A 17,431-nucleotide genomic window follows, 5' to 3' on the forward strand; every position below is an offset into this window, starting at 1 on the left:
GGCAACAAAGAAGAGATGGAAGAATGTGAAGAAGATCCAAGACAGTTTAGCATTCCAGAAAATAAGGTCAATAACAGGGATGAATATTTAGATCATTGCTGGAAAGGTATCTGGGGTTTAAAAAGGAACCAGAGATGCCCAGAAGACAAGAAGGGGCCTCTGACAGAAGAGTAAAAGGAGGCACTGGTCTTACGAGATACTTAGCAGACACATGTCTCAGACTGACTGTGTTCTGAGCTGTTATTACAAACAACAAACCACGCTGCGCTGCCACCTACTGGCTCTGTTACCAGTTTTTCTGTGTTCAATTAACAAGCCTTATAAACAAATGTGTTTCACTTCTAAAACCATAACTTAATTTTCTACTTCCAAAAAGAGCTTTTACCAGTTTATTATCTATTACTCTGAATTACTACCAAGGGAGTCCACTTTTTATAAAAACAGCCTTACTTCAGAATGTTTTTGAAAATGACTTTCTGCAGGTTCAAACTGCTGATTCCTATCCTTGTTTCTGCAACAGCATTCACATCTCCTTTTCTCTCCTTTCTTTTCTTTTTCTTTAACAGAAACTATTCTTTATAGTGTTGACTTGGTTCATGTAATTTAACTCCTTTTCTTCACAATCTGAGTTTCTCCTTCATTGTGGTTTTCCCTCATTACAATTTGCTACATCAAGGCTCAGGCCTATGCCATTCAAATAAATGTGTTTTGTTGCTGTAAATAGAGTTTTAACACACTTTCTACAGTTCTTTAAGGTTATTTCAGTTAATATGGACTTCCATTACACCGGACAACTTATCACCCCAATTAGTCTGGATTAACAAGATTTTGCAGTATAATGTTGAACTAAAGAAATGACAAACAATACACATGCAAAATAAAAGTTATACAATGTATACATGGAGTCATTTGAGTGGTAATTACTAATCACAAAAAAGAATTAGTATTTCAACACCCACAAAGACTGTGTGCAGAATGTCTTAAAAGATCATATATAGAGAATGAGATGTGGATGAGTTTAAAATACCAAGTTATGAAAGTTTTTAGAATATATAGGATTAAGAAAAGGACAGGTATGATGCAAGGGTTAAACAGTTTTGGAGGTAGACTTACCTTGTTTCACAGATCTGTTTGATTGCAGAGGCTTTGGCAATTTCAAACTCCCAGCTATCCTCATCATCTTTGACTGTTTCCTGCAACATCTTCTCTAGATATGGATAACATCGTGGCTCAACTTTCCACAGTCGTACATACAAATCAATCACCAGACTTCTGAGACCACCTCTGTTCTTCAGAGTCTCCAGAGTATGAAGAATCAATGTGATGTTCTCCTGTTTATGCACACACACACACAAAAAAAAAGATATACTTTTCAATTGATGACATAGATTGTTTATTTTACAAGACACAATACGGCATAAGAACAGGGACAATTAAATAATGTAGCAGCGGGAACTATTGGAAAAGAGATATGATCAATGCTATGAAAGCTAATTGCATAATATAAGGTGAAGAAAAGTGATTTATGAGGTAAAAACACAGTCAGTAACACATTCCCTACTCTTTCTCTAAGGAAAGATACTGTAAAACTTAGGGGGACAAGACCTTGAAATTGTGGAAAGTGTCAAGAACTTGGGAAGCAAACTGATGGAGGACTGGGCATTGAAATTAGTAACAGAATACGAGAGGGAACTGCATGTTACCAGAGTTTGAGGAACTTGATCTCAGTCATGAGTTCCCACATGAAAGATACAGGGCATCAATTCACAACTATCGAACAGGACCTTACAATTATCAAAAGAGTGGGCAAAGGGAAATTAATGAATGAATTTATATATACACTGACTGACAGAGCAAATGCAACACCAAGAAGGAATGGTCAGAACTTTATGCCAATTGCAGGGTAGACTGACGTCACTGAGGTATGCTCATGATGTGAAATGCGCCGCTGTGCTGCGCACGTAGCGAACGATAAATGGGACACGGCGTTGGCGAATGGCCCACTTCGTACCGTGATTTCTCAGCCGACAGTCATTGTAGAACGTGTTGTCGTGTGCCACAGGACACGTGTATAGCTAAGAATGCCAGGCCGCCGTCAACGGAGGCATTTCCAGCAGACAGACGACTTTACGAGGGGTATGGTGATCGGGCTGAGAAGGGCAGGTTGGTCGCTTCGTCAAATCGCAGCCGATACTCATAGGGATGTGTCCACGGTTCAGCGCCTGTGGCGAAGATGGTTGGCGCAGGGACATGTGGCACGTGCGAGGGGTCCAGGCGCAGCCCGAGTGACGTCAGCACGCGAGGATCGGCGCATCCGCCGCCAAGCGGTGGCAGCCCCGCACGCCACGTCAACCGCCATTCTTCAGCATGTGCAAGACACCCTGGCTGTTCCAATATCGACCAGAACAATTTCCCGTCGATTGGTTGAAGGAGGCCTGCACTCCCGGCGTCCGCTCAGAAGACTACCATTGACTCCACAGCATAGACGTGCACGCCTGGCATGGTGCCGGGCTAGAGCGACTTGGATGAGGGAATGGCGGAACGTCGTGTTCTCCAATGAGTCACGCTTCTGTTCTGTCAGTGATAGTCACCGCAGACAAGTGTGGCGTCGGCGTGGAGAAAGGTCAAATCCATCAGTAACTGTGGAGCGCCCTACCGCTAGACAACGCGGCATCATGGTTTGGGGCGCTATTGCGTATGATTCCACGTCACCTCTAGTGCGTATTCAAGGCACGTTAAATGCCCACCGCTACGTGCAGCATGTGCTGCGGCCGGTGGCACTCCCGTACCTTCAGGGGCTGCCCAATGCTCTGTTTCAGCAGGATAATGCCCGCCCACACACTGCTCGCATCTCCCAACAGGCTCTACGAGGTGTACAGATGCTTCCGTGGCCAGCGTACTCTCCGGATCTCTCACCAATCGAACACGTGTGGGATCTCATTGGACGCCGTTTGCAAACTCTGCCCCAGCCTCGTACGGACGACCAACTGTGGCAAATGGTTGACAGAGAATGGAGAACCATCCCTCAGGACACCATCCGCACTCTTATTGACTCTGTACCTCGACGTGTTTCTGCGTGCATCGCCGCTCGCGGTGGTCCTACATCCTACTGAGTCGATGCCGTGCGCATTGTGTAACCTGCTTATCGGTTTGAAATAAACATCAATTATTCGTCCGTGCCGTCTCTGTTTTTTCCCCAACTTTCATCCCTTTCGAACCACTCCTTCTTGGTGTTGCATTTGCTCTGTCAGTCAGTGTATTTGGACCAATATTATAACAATAGACCTAAATCTCAATGATTTAATAGAAGTAAAGAATCACTTATATGAGATTTTACCCATCTTATTAAAATCACTAAATTTAAATCAAAAGAAAATTCTTAAAAATCTTAAACTAACATCCAAAAAAGCTCCCACCATTCCATTAAAGATAACTCCCTCCATGTCCGCCCCCACCAACCTCCTACACCCAACAGGGCATAAGCTTAATGCTCCACCCATTTCCTCTCCTCCACCACACCCCCTTCCCACAATTCCACACAGATGCAATATGAGAAATGCAAGTGTCATTTGCAAAGGCAACTAGTTCATACCACAAAATTCGAGGGTGTAAGTTTATGTATACATAGTGTTTTTTTTTTTTTTTTGTCAAACTTAGCCCTCTTTTTTCTAATCAAAAATTCTACCCTCCTCTCATTACAGATTCTTCACCACACATCCCTCAACAGTCAATTTCAACATTCAAGCTATAGCCAACATCGAGCACAAGTGTCCCCATTTGACTAATAGTATAAGAGGAAGCAATCACATCAGCTAGTAAAGACACACACGGCAACACACAATCGAACCTTTTATCACTTCTTCAACAGAAATAAGACTATGGACTCGCCTTACAAATACGGGTTCAACAACAACAACAACAACAACAACAACAACAACAACAACAACAACACCAACAACAACAACAACACTCTACAATAACACTACAAGCTTCCTACAACAATATTCAATGTCATCTTTAAATGATTAAATTACTTTAGGTTCATAGTAACCATTCTACAACTTCAAATTTGGTTGCCTTAAACCAGATTCCATTCTACTTTGAACTTGTAACTTGAGGTCATAATTTTAGCCATAGACTTTCTTATTGTTCATGTAAGTAAGGACAGATTGGCTATTTTTTTAAAATGTTTTAAAGAATTCAATGCAAGATTGTAGCATCATTAACCATTTTTTCATACATACTTTTAAACGTGTTTTAATTGTGTAAATTGTCATTTGAGAACTTACAAGTTTCCTCATTTTTATAACACATACACGTTTCTCAATGCAACACTTTAACTAGAGTAATCAGGATCCCGATCATCATCCTTTAGGCATGAGATTACGGCGAATGATGCCCATGCAATTGGGCGAAACATGTCCCGTTAAATTATTATGACAAGATGTAAATTTTAATTTTAAGAACCCAATGTGTATTGAACAGGTGGATCTCAATAAACTTTTGTAACATCGTTGAATTAATGTACATTTCAATACGGACCAGTCATGAGAAATGTAACTGATAAGCTTTCCAAAAATAGTATGAACTCATGCTCCACATGTGTGAATCAGTCATGCACTTAGATGCCATTGCTTAGCAAATGCATAGATTAATATACTGCATCACTCGCCCATGCGACTATGCGAAGCGCAATGCTATTTTTATCAAGTAGCAAAATAAAATTTGCCAGAATTATCTCCAAATGGCTCCTAAAATCTGTAGAAGAGTCACTAGTCACTATCTTTGAAATTCTGTCCCTAAATTACTAAAATAGACTCCAAATCAAGCGAGTAGTCTCTAGAATAGACTAGACGGATGTGAAAATTTACACGAACTAGCAGGCGAGATTGAGAGATTTACAATCAATATATGCGTCACGATATACAGGTTTCAATGAAATGAAATGGCGTATGGCTTTTGGTGTTGGGATGTGTCTGAGGACTTTGGCTTGCCAGGTGCGGGTCTTTTGATTTGACTCCCGTAGGCGTGATGAGGATGAAATGATGATGAAGACGACACATACACCCTGGGGAATTAACCAATTATGGTTAAAATTCCCGACCCTGCCGGGAATCGAACCCAGGACCCCTGTGACCAAAGGCCAGCATGCTAACCATTTACCCATGGAGGCGGACACAGGTTTCAATTAAAATATCATATTCACATGCATTTCACGTACTGATAAATGTCGATACGTCATTTGAAAGTGACCATTGAGCGAAGGCCTTCTGGCCACTGGCGTCCAATGCTGAAATGGCAGGATTTGAAAACAAATATTTGAAGTTCACTAAAAAAATAAGCTAAAATTGGGAGAAATAATAGAATAATCGGGAGGCTGGAAAAACTGTTGAAAATCGGGAGTCTCCTGCCTAAATCGGGAAAGTTGGCAGGTATGCCTAGCTGTATATAAGCCCACAGTCTGAGCACTCCCAAATAATACTTAAGAGTCAATGTTTCTGATCCGTAGAGAGTATTCCCTCTGCTTCTGTATCTGGGCAACAAGATGTCCCTCCTCCTCAAGTGGTTTCAGCTGCTAGCCACCATGTTGCTCTTCGGCATCCTGGCCTCTCATTGGTTCTGTTATTCTCTACAGAATGATCATGTAGCTTGACGTGCCCATACCAGTGGGCACTGATAGCGGTAACACTGAAGGATCCTCGCATGTCCTCATTACGCACTCGGTTGGCCAGAGTAACACCCAAAGACCACAATAGCATTTGTATCTCTGTGGTGTGCATCTGCTGATATGCTGCTTCTCTTTTGCCCAGCATTCGGAGCCACACACGAGAGCTGTGCTGATGACTATCTGGTAAGCTTTCACCCATCTGTCACACTAAATAAACTTAAAAGCTCTGAATATAAATGCTCTGTGCATCTAGTTACTTACATTAGTAGATGAATAAGTTTGAGTGGCATTTATAAAAGTAGGAAAGATCACAATATGAAGATAAAGTTGGAATTCAAGAGGACGAACTGGGGCAAATATTCATTTATAGGAAGGGGAATTAGGGATTGGAATAACTTACCAAGGGAGATGTTCAATAAATTTCCAATTTCTTTGAAATCATTTAGGAAAACAACAGATAGGAAATCTGCCACCTGGGCGACTGCCCTAAATGCAGATCAGTATTGAGTGATTGATGGTACATAGCTACAAGCTGGCATATACTGTAATTTCTTTTACTTTTCAATTTTTTTTGCAAGTGGTTTAATGTTGCACTAACACATTGAAGGTATTCGACAATGCAAGGATGGAATGGGATGGGATGGGTTGGGGCGGGATGGGATGGGTTGGGAAGGGATGGGCAGGTAGCTGCCATGGCCTTAATTAAGATACAGCCTGGTGTGAAAATGGGAAACCATGGTAAAACATCTTCAGGGCTGTCAATTGTGGGATTCAAACCCACTATCTCTGGGATGACTTTCTGAATTCTCACACATTCTTCCTGCAGTGCAAAGGGGAAGACAATGGGAATGCAGTTTTGTGTACTGTTGTGTGCTTCAGAGCATATCACAGGGAAAAGAATATATCTGAAAGAGATTTATGCAGACTTAGAACAGGATATACTAGTGTCCTCATCCTAAGGTGGTGCAGCTCTTTTCGGGCACACCCCCATTGAAGGTGAGCTGCATGTACCATTCTAATCACATACCAGCCCTCCTGCCATTCTTAAATTTCTGGCAGAACCGCAAATCGAACCCGTGCCCCTGAGGACGGCAGCTAATAGTGCTAATCTTTACACTAAGGAGGCATAGGATGAGGACACAAGTTTACTTCTTTTTATAGAATATACTGTGTGTATTGTTTATAATGTTTTTCGTTGTAAGATGGTTTCATCTTTCATCATAATTTTGTAGAAAGGTCACTGAAAATTTTTAATGGTAATTGTTCACAAAATATTCACCTTCTTGTACTTTCCACCTTCGTTTATTCATTGAGTGAAAGTTAATAATCAAATTCCTATATCCCAATAATATTGCATTTCAAGCCCCGGCATGGTTTTGACAGAAATTATAGTAGACAACCTCATATTCTCAGCATTTAAGGACACTTTTATTCTCTGTCCCGCATAGTAGGGAAAATAATACAATCCACCAGCAGTAAAAGTTCATATAACCACACTTCAGCTGAAAATTGTAGTGTACGGTACTGTAGATACATTGTAGTGTAGATACAGTATATTTAGATAGTGCCGTATCTTGCCTACTACATTCATGTGTTATCTTTCGTGTGTATCTATTAGACCGTAGTTCTAACAATAATTTGTATAAGCATTTAGCTTTGTTGGTAATCTTTGAGTACAGTAGTTCTTGCAAATTTAATTTCTGTTTGTGCTTAGTAGTGACATACGGTACCAGTATTGTAACTAGGATACATCTGAAAGTAGTTTAAAAATTGCTGTAGTGTACTGTACAGTGGTATACGAGTAGCCTAATATCCTATCAGAATTTAGTGTGCTTTTATTATTGTAAGGTATGTGTGTAGTACTGGTGTAGTAGAGGTATCCGTAGAAACTCTTACTAAAATTCTGTTGTTGTAATTAGGATAGGCTTAATTGCAGTTGGGAATTGTGTAGTTCTTGTGTATTCCTTTAGATATTCAGTAATTAACAACAGTTTTTATCCTGTTAAGGGTTGTAGGATAAAAAAATAGAGTAGTATTGTAGTGTAGTCGTATATTAATTACCTTATTGTTGTGTGATCTTTGAGTACTATCCCAGACAATATATCCCTCCGTTCATTTATTTTTTGCAAATAAGTTGTTTTATTTTTATTTTTTCCGTAAAGAATGGCTAAGGAGTGTGAGTGTACGAACTGTGGGTGTGTCGAGGCATTGAGGAGTATGAGGGAGGAGTTGGAAAGTTTGAGGGAGATAATTAGGATTCTCACAGAAGACAGGAAGGAAGATAGGACTCCCTCAAACAATGTACAGGTTACAGTAGGTGTACAAGAAGGAGGGGAAGGAAAGGAGGGAGTTATAGAAGACAGGTGGTCTAATGTACTAAGGGGAAGGAGATTGCAGGCTAAGGGCCCTATTCAGGATCAGAATTCAGGACAGGTGTCTGTGTGAAATCGGTGCGAGTCGCTCCAGGTAGAACAACAGAGGGAAGATGAGGGAAAGGGAACTGTTGCTGAGATGTGTGGAAGTAGGAGGAAGTGAAAAGGTAGGAAAGGGAAATGTAGAGTAGAGGATAGGAAAAGACAGGTGGAACAGGGTCATGGGAAGGAGAATAGGGAGGAGGAAGCAGCTTCTGCAGCTATCAGGAAAGATAGGGCTGACCAGGAGGGGAGGGGATCAAATGAGGTGGGTAGGGTTGAGGCTCTGGTCATGGGGGATTCCATCGTTAGACACGTGGGGAAAGTGTGTGGAGGAAAGGGAACCAGGGTAGAATGTTATCCAGGAATTAGGTTGACGCAGATGTTGAGGAAAGTAGAAGAGAGGGAGGAGGGGAAGGAGAAGGTGGTAGTATTTCACGTTGGTACCAACAACGTAAGGCAAGCTGATATAAGTACCAACATAGTTGGAGATGTGTGGAATCTGGTAAATGCAGCACGGGTGAAGTTTAAGAAAGCAGAGATTGTTATTAGTGGAATACTGTGTGGGAGGGATACTGACTGGAGGGTGATTGGGGATTTAAATGAGACTATGGAGTGGGTATGTGGGAAACTGGGAGTGAAATTTCTTGATCCTAATGGGTGGGTAGGAGATAGGGATCTGCGCTCAGATGGTCTTCACTTAAACCACAGTGGTACATATAAGTTAGGAAATTTGTTTGGAAAGGTAATAGGGAGGTACATTCAGGGAAACGGGGTGGCCTAGGGAGCGGTGATAACGGAACAGGGAACTGGAAATCAAATAGGGATGACATAAAATTGTTAGTGTTGAATTGTAGAAGTATTGTAAAGAAAGGAATAGAATTGAGTCATTTAATAGATATACATTTACCAGATATTGTAATAGGAGTTGAATCATGGCTGAGAAATGATATAATGGATGCAGAAATTTTCTCACGGAACTGGAGTGTGTATCATAGAGATAGGATAGGAATGCTGGGAGGGGGAGTATTTGTTCTGGTGAAAGAAGAATTTGTAAGTTACAAAAACGTTAAAGAAGAGACACATGAAATTCTAGGTGTAAGGCTCATATCTAAAGATAATAGGCAACTTGATATACTTGGAGTGTACAGACTGGGAAAGGGTAGCACTGATATGGATTCAGAATTATTTGATAAGATAAACAGCTATGTAGGGAACGACAAGGAAAGAAATGTGATTGTAGCAGGAGATTTGAATTTACCAGATGTCAATTGGGAAGGAAATGCGACCGACAGGAAGCATGGCCAACAAATGGCAAATAAGTTAATTTGGGAAGGACAGCTGATTCAGTAAGTGATGGAACCAACCAGAGGGAAAAATATCCTGGATGTGGTGCTGATAAAACCAGATGAGCTCTATAGAGAAACTGAAGTAATAGATGGTATTAGTGATCATGAAGCTGTTTTTGTCGTAGTTAAAAATAAATGTGATAGAAAGGAAGGTCTTAAAAGTAGGACAATTAGGCAGTACCATATGGCTGATAAAGCAGGCATGAGGCAGTTTCTAAAAAGTAATTATGATCAGTGGAAAAGGGTAAATAAAAATGTAAACAGACTCTGGGATGGGTTTAAAGAAACTGTTGAGGAATGCAAAAACAGGTTTGTACCTTTAAGGGAGGTAAGGAATGGTAAAGACCCACCTTATTATAATAGAGAAATAAAGAGACTAAGAAGGAGGTGCAGACTGGAAAGAAATAGAGTTAGAAATGGCTATGGAAGTAAGGAGAAATTGAAGGAACTTACTAGAAAATTGAATCTAGCAAAGAAGGCAGCTAAGGATAACATGATGGCAAGCATAATTGGCAGTCATACGAATTTTAGTGAAAAATGGAAGGGTATGTATAGGTATTTTAAGGCAGAAACAGGTTCCAAGAAGGACATTCCAGGAATAATTAATGAACAAGGGGAGTGTGTATGTGAGGATCTTCAAAGGGCAGAAGTATTCAGTCAGCAGTATGTAAAGATTGTTGGTTACAAGGATAGTGTCCAGATAGAGGAGGAGACTAAAGCTAAAGAAGTATTAAAATGTACATATGATAACAATTACATCTACAATAAGATACAAAAGTTGAAAACTAGAAAAGCGGCTGGAATTGATAAGATTTCTGGGGATATACTAGAGACAATGGGTTGGGATATAGTACCATATCTGAAGTACTTATTTGATTATTGTTTGGTCGGAGGAGCTGTACCACATGAATGGAGAGTTGCTATAGTAGCCCCTGTATATAAAGGAAAGGGTGATAGACATAAAGCTGAAAATTACAGGCCAGTAAGTTTGACATGCATTGTATGTAAGCTTTGGGAAGGCATTCTTTCTGATTATATTAGACATGTTTGTGAAATTAATAACTGGTTCGATAGAAGGCAGTTCGGTTTTAGGAAAGGTTATTCCACTGAAGCTCAACTTGTAGGATTCCAGCAAGATATAACAGATATCTTGGATTCAGGAAGTCAAATGGACTGTACTGCAATTGACCTGTCTAAAGCATTTGACAGGGTGGATCATGGGAGACTACTGGAGAAAATGAGTGCAATTGGACTAGACAAAAGAGTGAATGAATGGGTTGCTATATTTCTAGAAAACAGATCTCAGAGAATTAGAGTAGGTGAAGCTTTGTCTGACCCTGTAATAATTAAGAGGGGAATTCCTCAAGGCAGTATTTTTGGACCTTTATGTTTTCTTATATATATAAATGATATGAGTAAAGGAGTGGAATCAGAGGTAAGGCTTTTTGCAGATGATGTTATTCTCTATAGAGTAATAAATAAGTTACAAGTTACTGCAACGTTACCTCGAAAATGTTGTGAGATGGACAGCAGGCAATGGTATGTTGATAAACGGAGTTAAAAGTCAGGTTGTGAGTTTCACATATAGGAAAAGTCCTCTCAGTTTTAATTACTGCGTTGATGGGGTGAAAGTTCCTTTTGGGGATCATTGTAAATATGTAGGTGTTAATATAAGGAAAGATCTTCATTGGGGTAATCACATAAATGGGATTGTAAATAAAGAGTACAGATCTCTGCACATGGTTATGAGGGTATTTAGGGGTTGTAGTAAGGATGTAAAGGAGAGGGCATATAAATCTCTGGTAAGACCCCAACTAGAGTATAGTTCCAGTGTATGGGACCCTCACCAGGATTACCTGATTCAAGAACTGGAAAAAATCCAAAGAAAAGCAGCTCGATTTGTTCTGGGTGATTTCTGACAAAAGAGTAGCGTTACAAAAATGTTGCAAAGTTTGGGCTGGGTAGAATTGAGAGAAAGAAAGGGGAGCTGCTCGACTAAGTGGTATGTGATGTAGATGTTGATTCCCGACTGACGAGCCTAACTTAGCATACGAGGGCGAAACGCAGGCAACCAAGAATGAGCTGGAAAATTTATAATGTCCAATAACGGACCATTATATTGGTATTATAAGTGGTATGTTCCGAGCTGTCAGCGGGGAGATGGCGTGGAATGACATTAATAGATGAATAAGTTTGAGTGGCGTTTATAAAAGTAGGAAAGATCACAATATGAAGATAAAGTTGGAATTCAAGAGGACAAACTGGGGCAAGTATTCATTTATAGGAAGGGGAGTTAGGGATTGGAATAACTTACCAAGGGAGATGTTCAATAAATTTCCGATTTCTTTGAAATCATTTAGGAAAAGGCTAGAAAGGCTAGAAAAACAACAGATAGGGAATCTGCCACCTGGGTACTGCCCTAAATGCAGATCAGTATTGGATTGATTGATTGATTGATTGATTGATTGATTGATTGATTGATTGATGATTTATCTTCCTGGCTTTTTTCCCAGTCTTAGGGCTGGTACACCACGTGGACTGACCCAGTTTTATACCTGGTTGACCTTCCTGATTGCATTCTTATATGTATGAATATACCGTATGTACCCAAATAATCCCCGCCGTCGAATAATGCCCGTACCCTCATTTTAAGAAGGCTCATTTTGAAAAAAATGAAATGGACTAAAATTCCTTGCATCGAAAGAGTAACATAGGCATAAAGAAGTATTTTGTATCACTCCACGAGGTCCATGTGGTCTTTACGCAAATATCACTGCTATGAAATATATTTTCCATGACTTGCGTGACAGGTATTTCATTAATCTGAACTTGCAATAGGCTAGATTCCCTGTAGATGGGAAGATTCATTGTCTCTTGCATCACTAGAATCCTCTCCTAAATTACTTACAAGTTCGTGGAGTTGGCTTTAATCTTAGTTTAAACTTGTGTGACAGGTATTTCATTAATATGAACTTGCAATAGGCTCGATTCCCTGTAGATGGGAAGATTTGTTGTCTCTTGCATCACTAGAATCCTCTCCTAAATTACTTACAAGTTCGTGGAGTTGGCTTTTATCTTAGTTTAAAGCTACGTAATCCGAGATGACAGTTAAGTTTGTATTCACCAACAACATTATCTCGGATAACGAGTATTATAAGTAACTAATCTCATTTTGGTCCGTATTGAAGATACAATAAGTAAAACACTTTCAAGATTAAAATTATTGTGTCCACCTTTTCAATAAAATTTTTTTTTTTTAGTGATTAAATTCTATATGAATTAAAAACACCAGTTAGGGACATGTTTCGCCCTAGTTATGGGCATCTTCAGCCTAATACTAAATCTTAAGGTCAAGAATTAAAACTATAAATATCGGAACTTAATAGTAAACTTAACTTAATACTAAATACAATGGTCTTATGCTTTTTACATAGTTTACAATATGTACAGTATGTACAATATGTACATTAACTTTGCCAGAATTTACGAACAATGAATTAATTTATTTTATAATGACTAGATATCCAAATTGTAGATTGGATTGATCACAGCGTGAATTAGGGTTTCTCAAATTGTATTGACTAGAGATTTATCACAGCGTGAGTTGGGGTTTCTTCAATTGTTATGGTCACCTGAGTCGTAAGAATTGTTACAAAACCGGAACCTTGGTTAAAGTCGTTCATGTTAAGGTATGAATCAGTTTGAATATTCCTTTAGAAAGAAGCATGGTTATGTATTAAGGTTGAAGCATATATGTTGGAAACTATTGTTGATCGGATAAAATTTTTGGAATATTACATCATTCTTGTTGATTAACTTCCCATTGGTGCATTGTTCAACCTTGGGAGGAATATGAGTTGTCTGTTTTTTCTCTTATCCAGTTACAGACAACTCATATTCCTCCCAAGGTTGAACAATGCACCAATGGGAAGTTAATCAACAAGAATGATGTAATATTCCAAAAATTTTATCCGATCAACAATAGTTTCCAACATATATGCTTCAACCTTAATACATAACCATGCTTCTTTCTAAAGGAATATTCAAACTGATTCATACCCTAACATGAACGACTTTAACCAAGGTTCTGGTTTTGTAACAATTCTTACCACTCAGGCGACCATAACAATTGAAAAAACCCCAACTCATGCTGTGATAAATCTCTAGTCAATACAATTTGAGAAACCCCAATTCACGCTGTGATCAATCCAATCTATAATTTGGATATCTAGTCATTATAAAATAAATTAATTCATTATTCGTAAATTCTGGGAAAGTTAATGTACATATTGTAAAATATGTAAACAGCATACGACCATTGTATTTAGTATTAAGTTTACTATTAAGTTCTAATGTTTATAGTTTTAATTCTTGACCTTAATATTTAGTATTAGGCTGAAGATGCCCATAACTAGGGCAAAACATGTCCCTAACTGGTGTTTTTAATTCATGGAGAATTTAATCACTAAAAAAATATACTTGTATTGAAAAGGTGGACACAATAATTTTAATCTTGAAAGTGTTTTACCTAACAAGTTTTATCTCGGTTTAAGATTTTACCGGAGATTGGTTGGCCGGTAAAATGGGAAATCTAAGATAATAGCCTTCCAAGATGGCTACTCATAGATGGCTGGAATGTCTAATTGCTAGAGAAAATCACAGCGACAAGTAATATGATCAAGATTATGCAATTAACAAACGCCTGAGATGGATGAAAGTACGTGCGGCATATTTTGAGGACTAAGATGACCAGACACATTTTAGGTTATCTAAAGCTTCGACACTGTCAGTATGATACCAATATAAATGGTCCGTTATTGGACATTATAAATTTTACAGCTAACTCATTCCTTGTTGCCAACGTTTCACCCCCATGTACTAGGTTGGGCTCGTCAGTTGGCACCTAGCACACCTACCAAGACGCATGGCTAGTGCATACCGTGGAGGCCACTGTGTAGGCTACTTGAAGCCAGCGGCAGTGCCAATGCACTATGAGAGACTTTGTCTCACTACCAAAAATTGATGCCTGCTTGGCCATCAGATGATATAGATGTTGATTCCCATAGGGAATCTGAAATATTTGTCCCGAATGAGTAAATTTATAATACCAATATAAATGGTCCGTTATTGGACATTATAAATTTTCCAGCTAACTCATTCCTGGTAGTGAGACAAAGTCTCTCATAGTGCATTGGCACTGCCGGTGGTTTTAAGTAGCCTACGCAGTGGCCTCCACGGTATGCACTAGCCATGCGTCTTGGCAGGTGTGCTAGGTACCAACTGATGAGCCCAACCTAGTACACGGGGGCGAAACGCTGGCAACCAGGAATGAGTTACCTGGAAAATTTATAATGTCCAATAACGGACCATTTATATTGGTATTATAAATTTACTCATTTGGGACAAATATTTCAGATTCCCTATGGGAATCAACGTCTATATCATCAACTGTCAGTATGATCGAACATAAGCTGGAATTCCCAACACAGATAAGCCTAAAATGAAGTCTCGATTATATCTTGTACTGTACGCGACTGGGTGACTTTTAAATAAAGAACGACGAAATACTGCCTTATAATTTGAGTGAAATATACAATGGGTAGGCCATAATTTATTTCTTATTATCTTTGTTAATGCTTTCTCCCACCAGATTTAATAACAATCACTCTCTCGGAAAGTCATGTTAGGCTTCTTTCTTCGTTTCTGCTCAATAGCCAACATAATTTATGCAAATTATTTGCAAACCCCGAATGGAATCATAAACTTGGTTGACTTGGTTTACATTTCGATAGCGGCGGCAGCACGTAGTCATTTGTTTTCCGCGCGGGCGTGCGTTAGTATGAAAAATTTGTGGTTCAAACTCAGATTAAAACGAAAACTTAGTTTTGGTAAACCGAGATAATGACATTATCTGAGTTTTGAAAATCTAAGATAACAGCAAAAGTAACTGACGTTGGTGAATATGGGCCTAAAACACTTTTCACACGTGGTCTCTTTTTACTGGACAGTAACACGACCGGTGGTGGATAATTCTTTTCGTGCAATGTAAACACTTGAAATAGACACACCGGCAAAATCTGATGTTAGTTTTGCGATACAGTAAAACCTTGTTAATTCGAAGTCTTTGTAATACAGAAATTGGACTTCCAATTACGTGATTCTGAATTAACAGCCATCTTGTAATTCAGAAATGCCAACCCTCGCCAGTTTTTGCGGATTCTGCTTTTCCACGTATTACCTGCTACATGATATTGTGGCGTTCCCCAAAACGCTGAATACAAAAGAATTAATAAAGAAGTAATAAAATTTACATATGATAACAATGACATTTACAATAAGATACAAAAGTTGAAAACTAGAAAAGCGGCTGGAATTGATCAGATTTCTGGGGATATACTAAAGACAATGGGTTGGGATATAGTACCATATCTGAAGTACTTATTTGATTATTGTTTGGTCGAAGGAGCTATACCAGATGAATGGAGAGTTGCTATAGTAGCCCCTGTGTATAAAGGAAAGGGTGATAGACATAAAGCTGAAAATTACAGGCCAGTAAGTTTGACATGCATTGTATGTAAGCTTTGGGAAGGCATTCTTTCTGATTATATTAGACATGTTTGTGAAATTAATAACTGGTTTGATAGAAGGCAATTCGGTTTTAGGAAAGGTTATTCCACTGAAGCTCAACTTGTAGGATTCCAGCAAGATATAGCAGATATCTTGGATTCTGGAGGTCAAATGGACTGTATCGCGATTGACCTGTCTAAAGCATTTGATAGGGTAGATCATGGGAAACTACTGGCAAAAATGAGTGCAATTGGACTAGACAAAAGAGTGACTGAATGGGTTGCTATATTTCTAGAAAACAGATCTCAGAGAGTTAGAGTAGGTGAAGCTTTGTCTGACCCTGTAATAGTTGAGAGGGGAGTTCCTCAGGGCAGTGTTATCGGACCTTTATGTTTTCTTATATATATAAATGATATGAGTAAAGGAGTGGAATCGGAGGTAAGGCTTTTTGCGGATGATGTTATTCTCTATAGAGTGATAAATAAGTTACAAGATTGTGAGCAACTGCAACGTGACCTCGAAAATGTTGTGAGATGGACAGCAGGCAATGGTATGTTGATAAACGGGCCTAAAAGTCAGGTTGTGAGTTTCACAAATAGGAAAAGTCCTCTCAGTTTTAATTACTGCGTTGATGGGGTGAAAGTTCCTTTTGGGGATCATTGTAAATATCTAGGTGTTAATATAAGGAAAGATCTTCACTGGGGTAATCACATAAATGGGATTGTAAATAAAGGGTACCGATCGCTGCACATGGTTATGAGGGTGTTTAGGGGTTGTAGTAAGGATGTAAAGGAGAGTGCATATAAGTCTCTCGTAAGACCCCAACTAGAGTATGGTTCCAGTGTATGGGACCCTCACCAGGATTACCTGATTCAAGAACTGGAAAAAATCCAAAGAAAAGCAGCTCGATTTGTTCTGAGTGATTTCCGACAAAAGAGTAGCGTTACAAAAATGTTGCAATGTTTGGGTTGGGAAGAATTGAGAGAAAGAAGAAGAGCTGCTCGACTAAGTGGTATGTATGTCTCAAGTATTATTACAATATTATAAGTCCACCTGTTCAATACAATACAATATGATCCACTATTTCATATGGTCAAATGTTTTTTATACATAATACATAAAAGTCAAAGGTACATGTTTCACCCTCCTTAGGGGCATCATCAGCCTATATCAATCTTAAAAAATAATAATAATACATATACTTATAAATTATAGGTTAAAATGTTGAAAAATGGTTTCGTAAAACATTATACAATAACATCTAAAACAACGATAATGCACCAAAGTATGTTAAAAGAGAGTGAAATTAACAGTTTGAAGATTAAAACGTGATTTAAACATGAGATTTTGAGAGTCTAAAACTAAAATGGATCCATATTTTTATAATATCATTAAGACTGGGAAGCCTTGAGTATAAAAACAATCATCAAAGGGGG

The 17,431-nt window shown here is 39.0% G+C and overlaps 1 protein-coding gene across 5 annotated transcripts in view; it reads right to left on the reverse strand.

Annotated features, from left to right (window-relative positions):
• Window positions 1–17,431, reverse strand: part of LOC136872065 (focadhesin) — a 226,888-nt gene that overhangs the window by 98,727 nt on the left and 110,730 nt on the right. For all 5 annotated transcript variants that reach the window (XM_067145921.2, XM_067145922.2, XM_067145923.2 and 2 more), the window contains exon 9: window positions 1,114–1,331. In XM_067145921.2, coding sequence (XP_067002022.2) covers window positions 1,114–1,331 — 218 coding nt within the window. The remainder of the gene's footprint in view (window positions 1–1,113; window positions 1,332–17,431) is intronic.

Source organism: Anabrus simplex, chromosome 4 (genome assembly GCF_040414725.1).
Source record: "Anabrus simplex isolate iqAnaSimp1 chromosome 4, ASM4041472v1, whole genome shotgun sequence".
Lineage (NCBI taxonomy): Eukaryota > Metazoa > Arthropoda > Insecta > Orthoptera > Tettigoniidae > Anabrus > Anabrus simplex.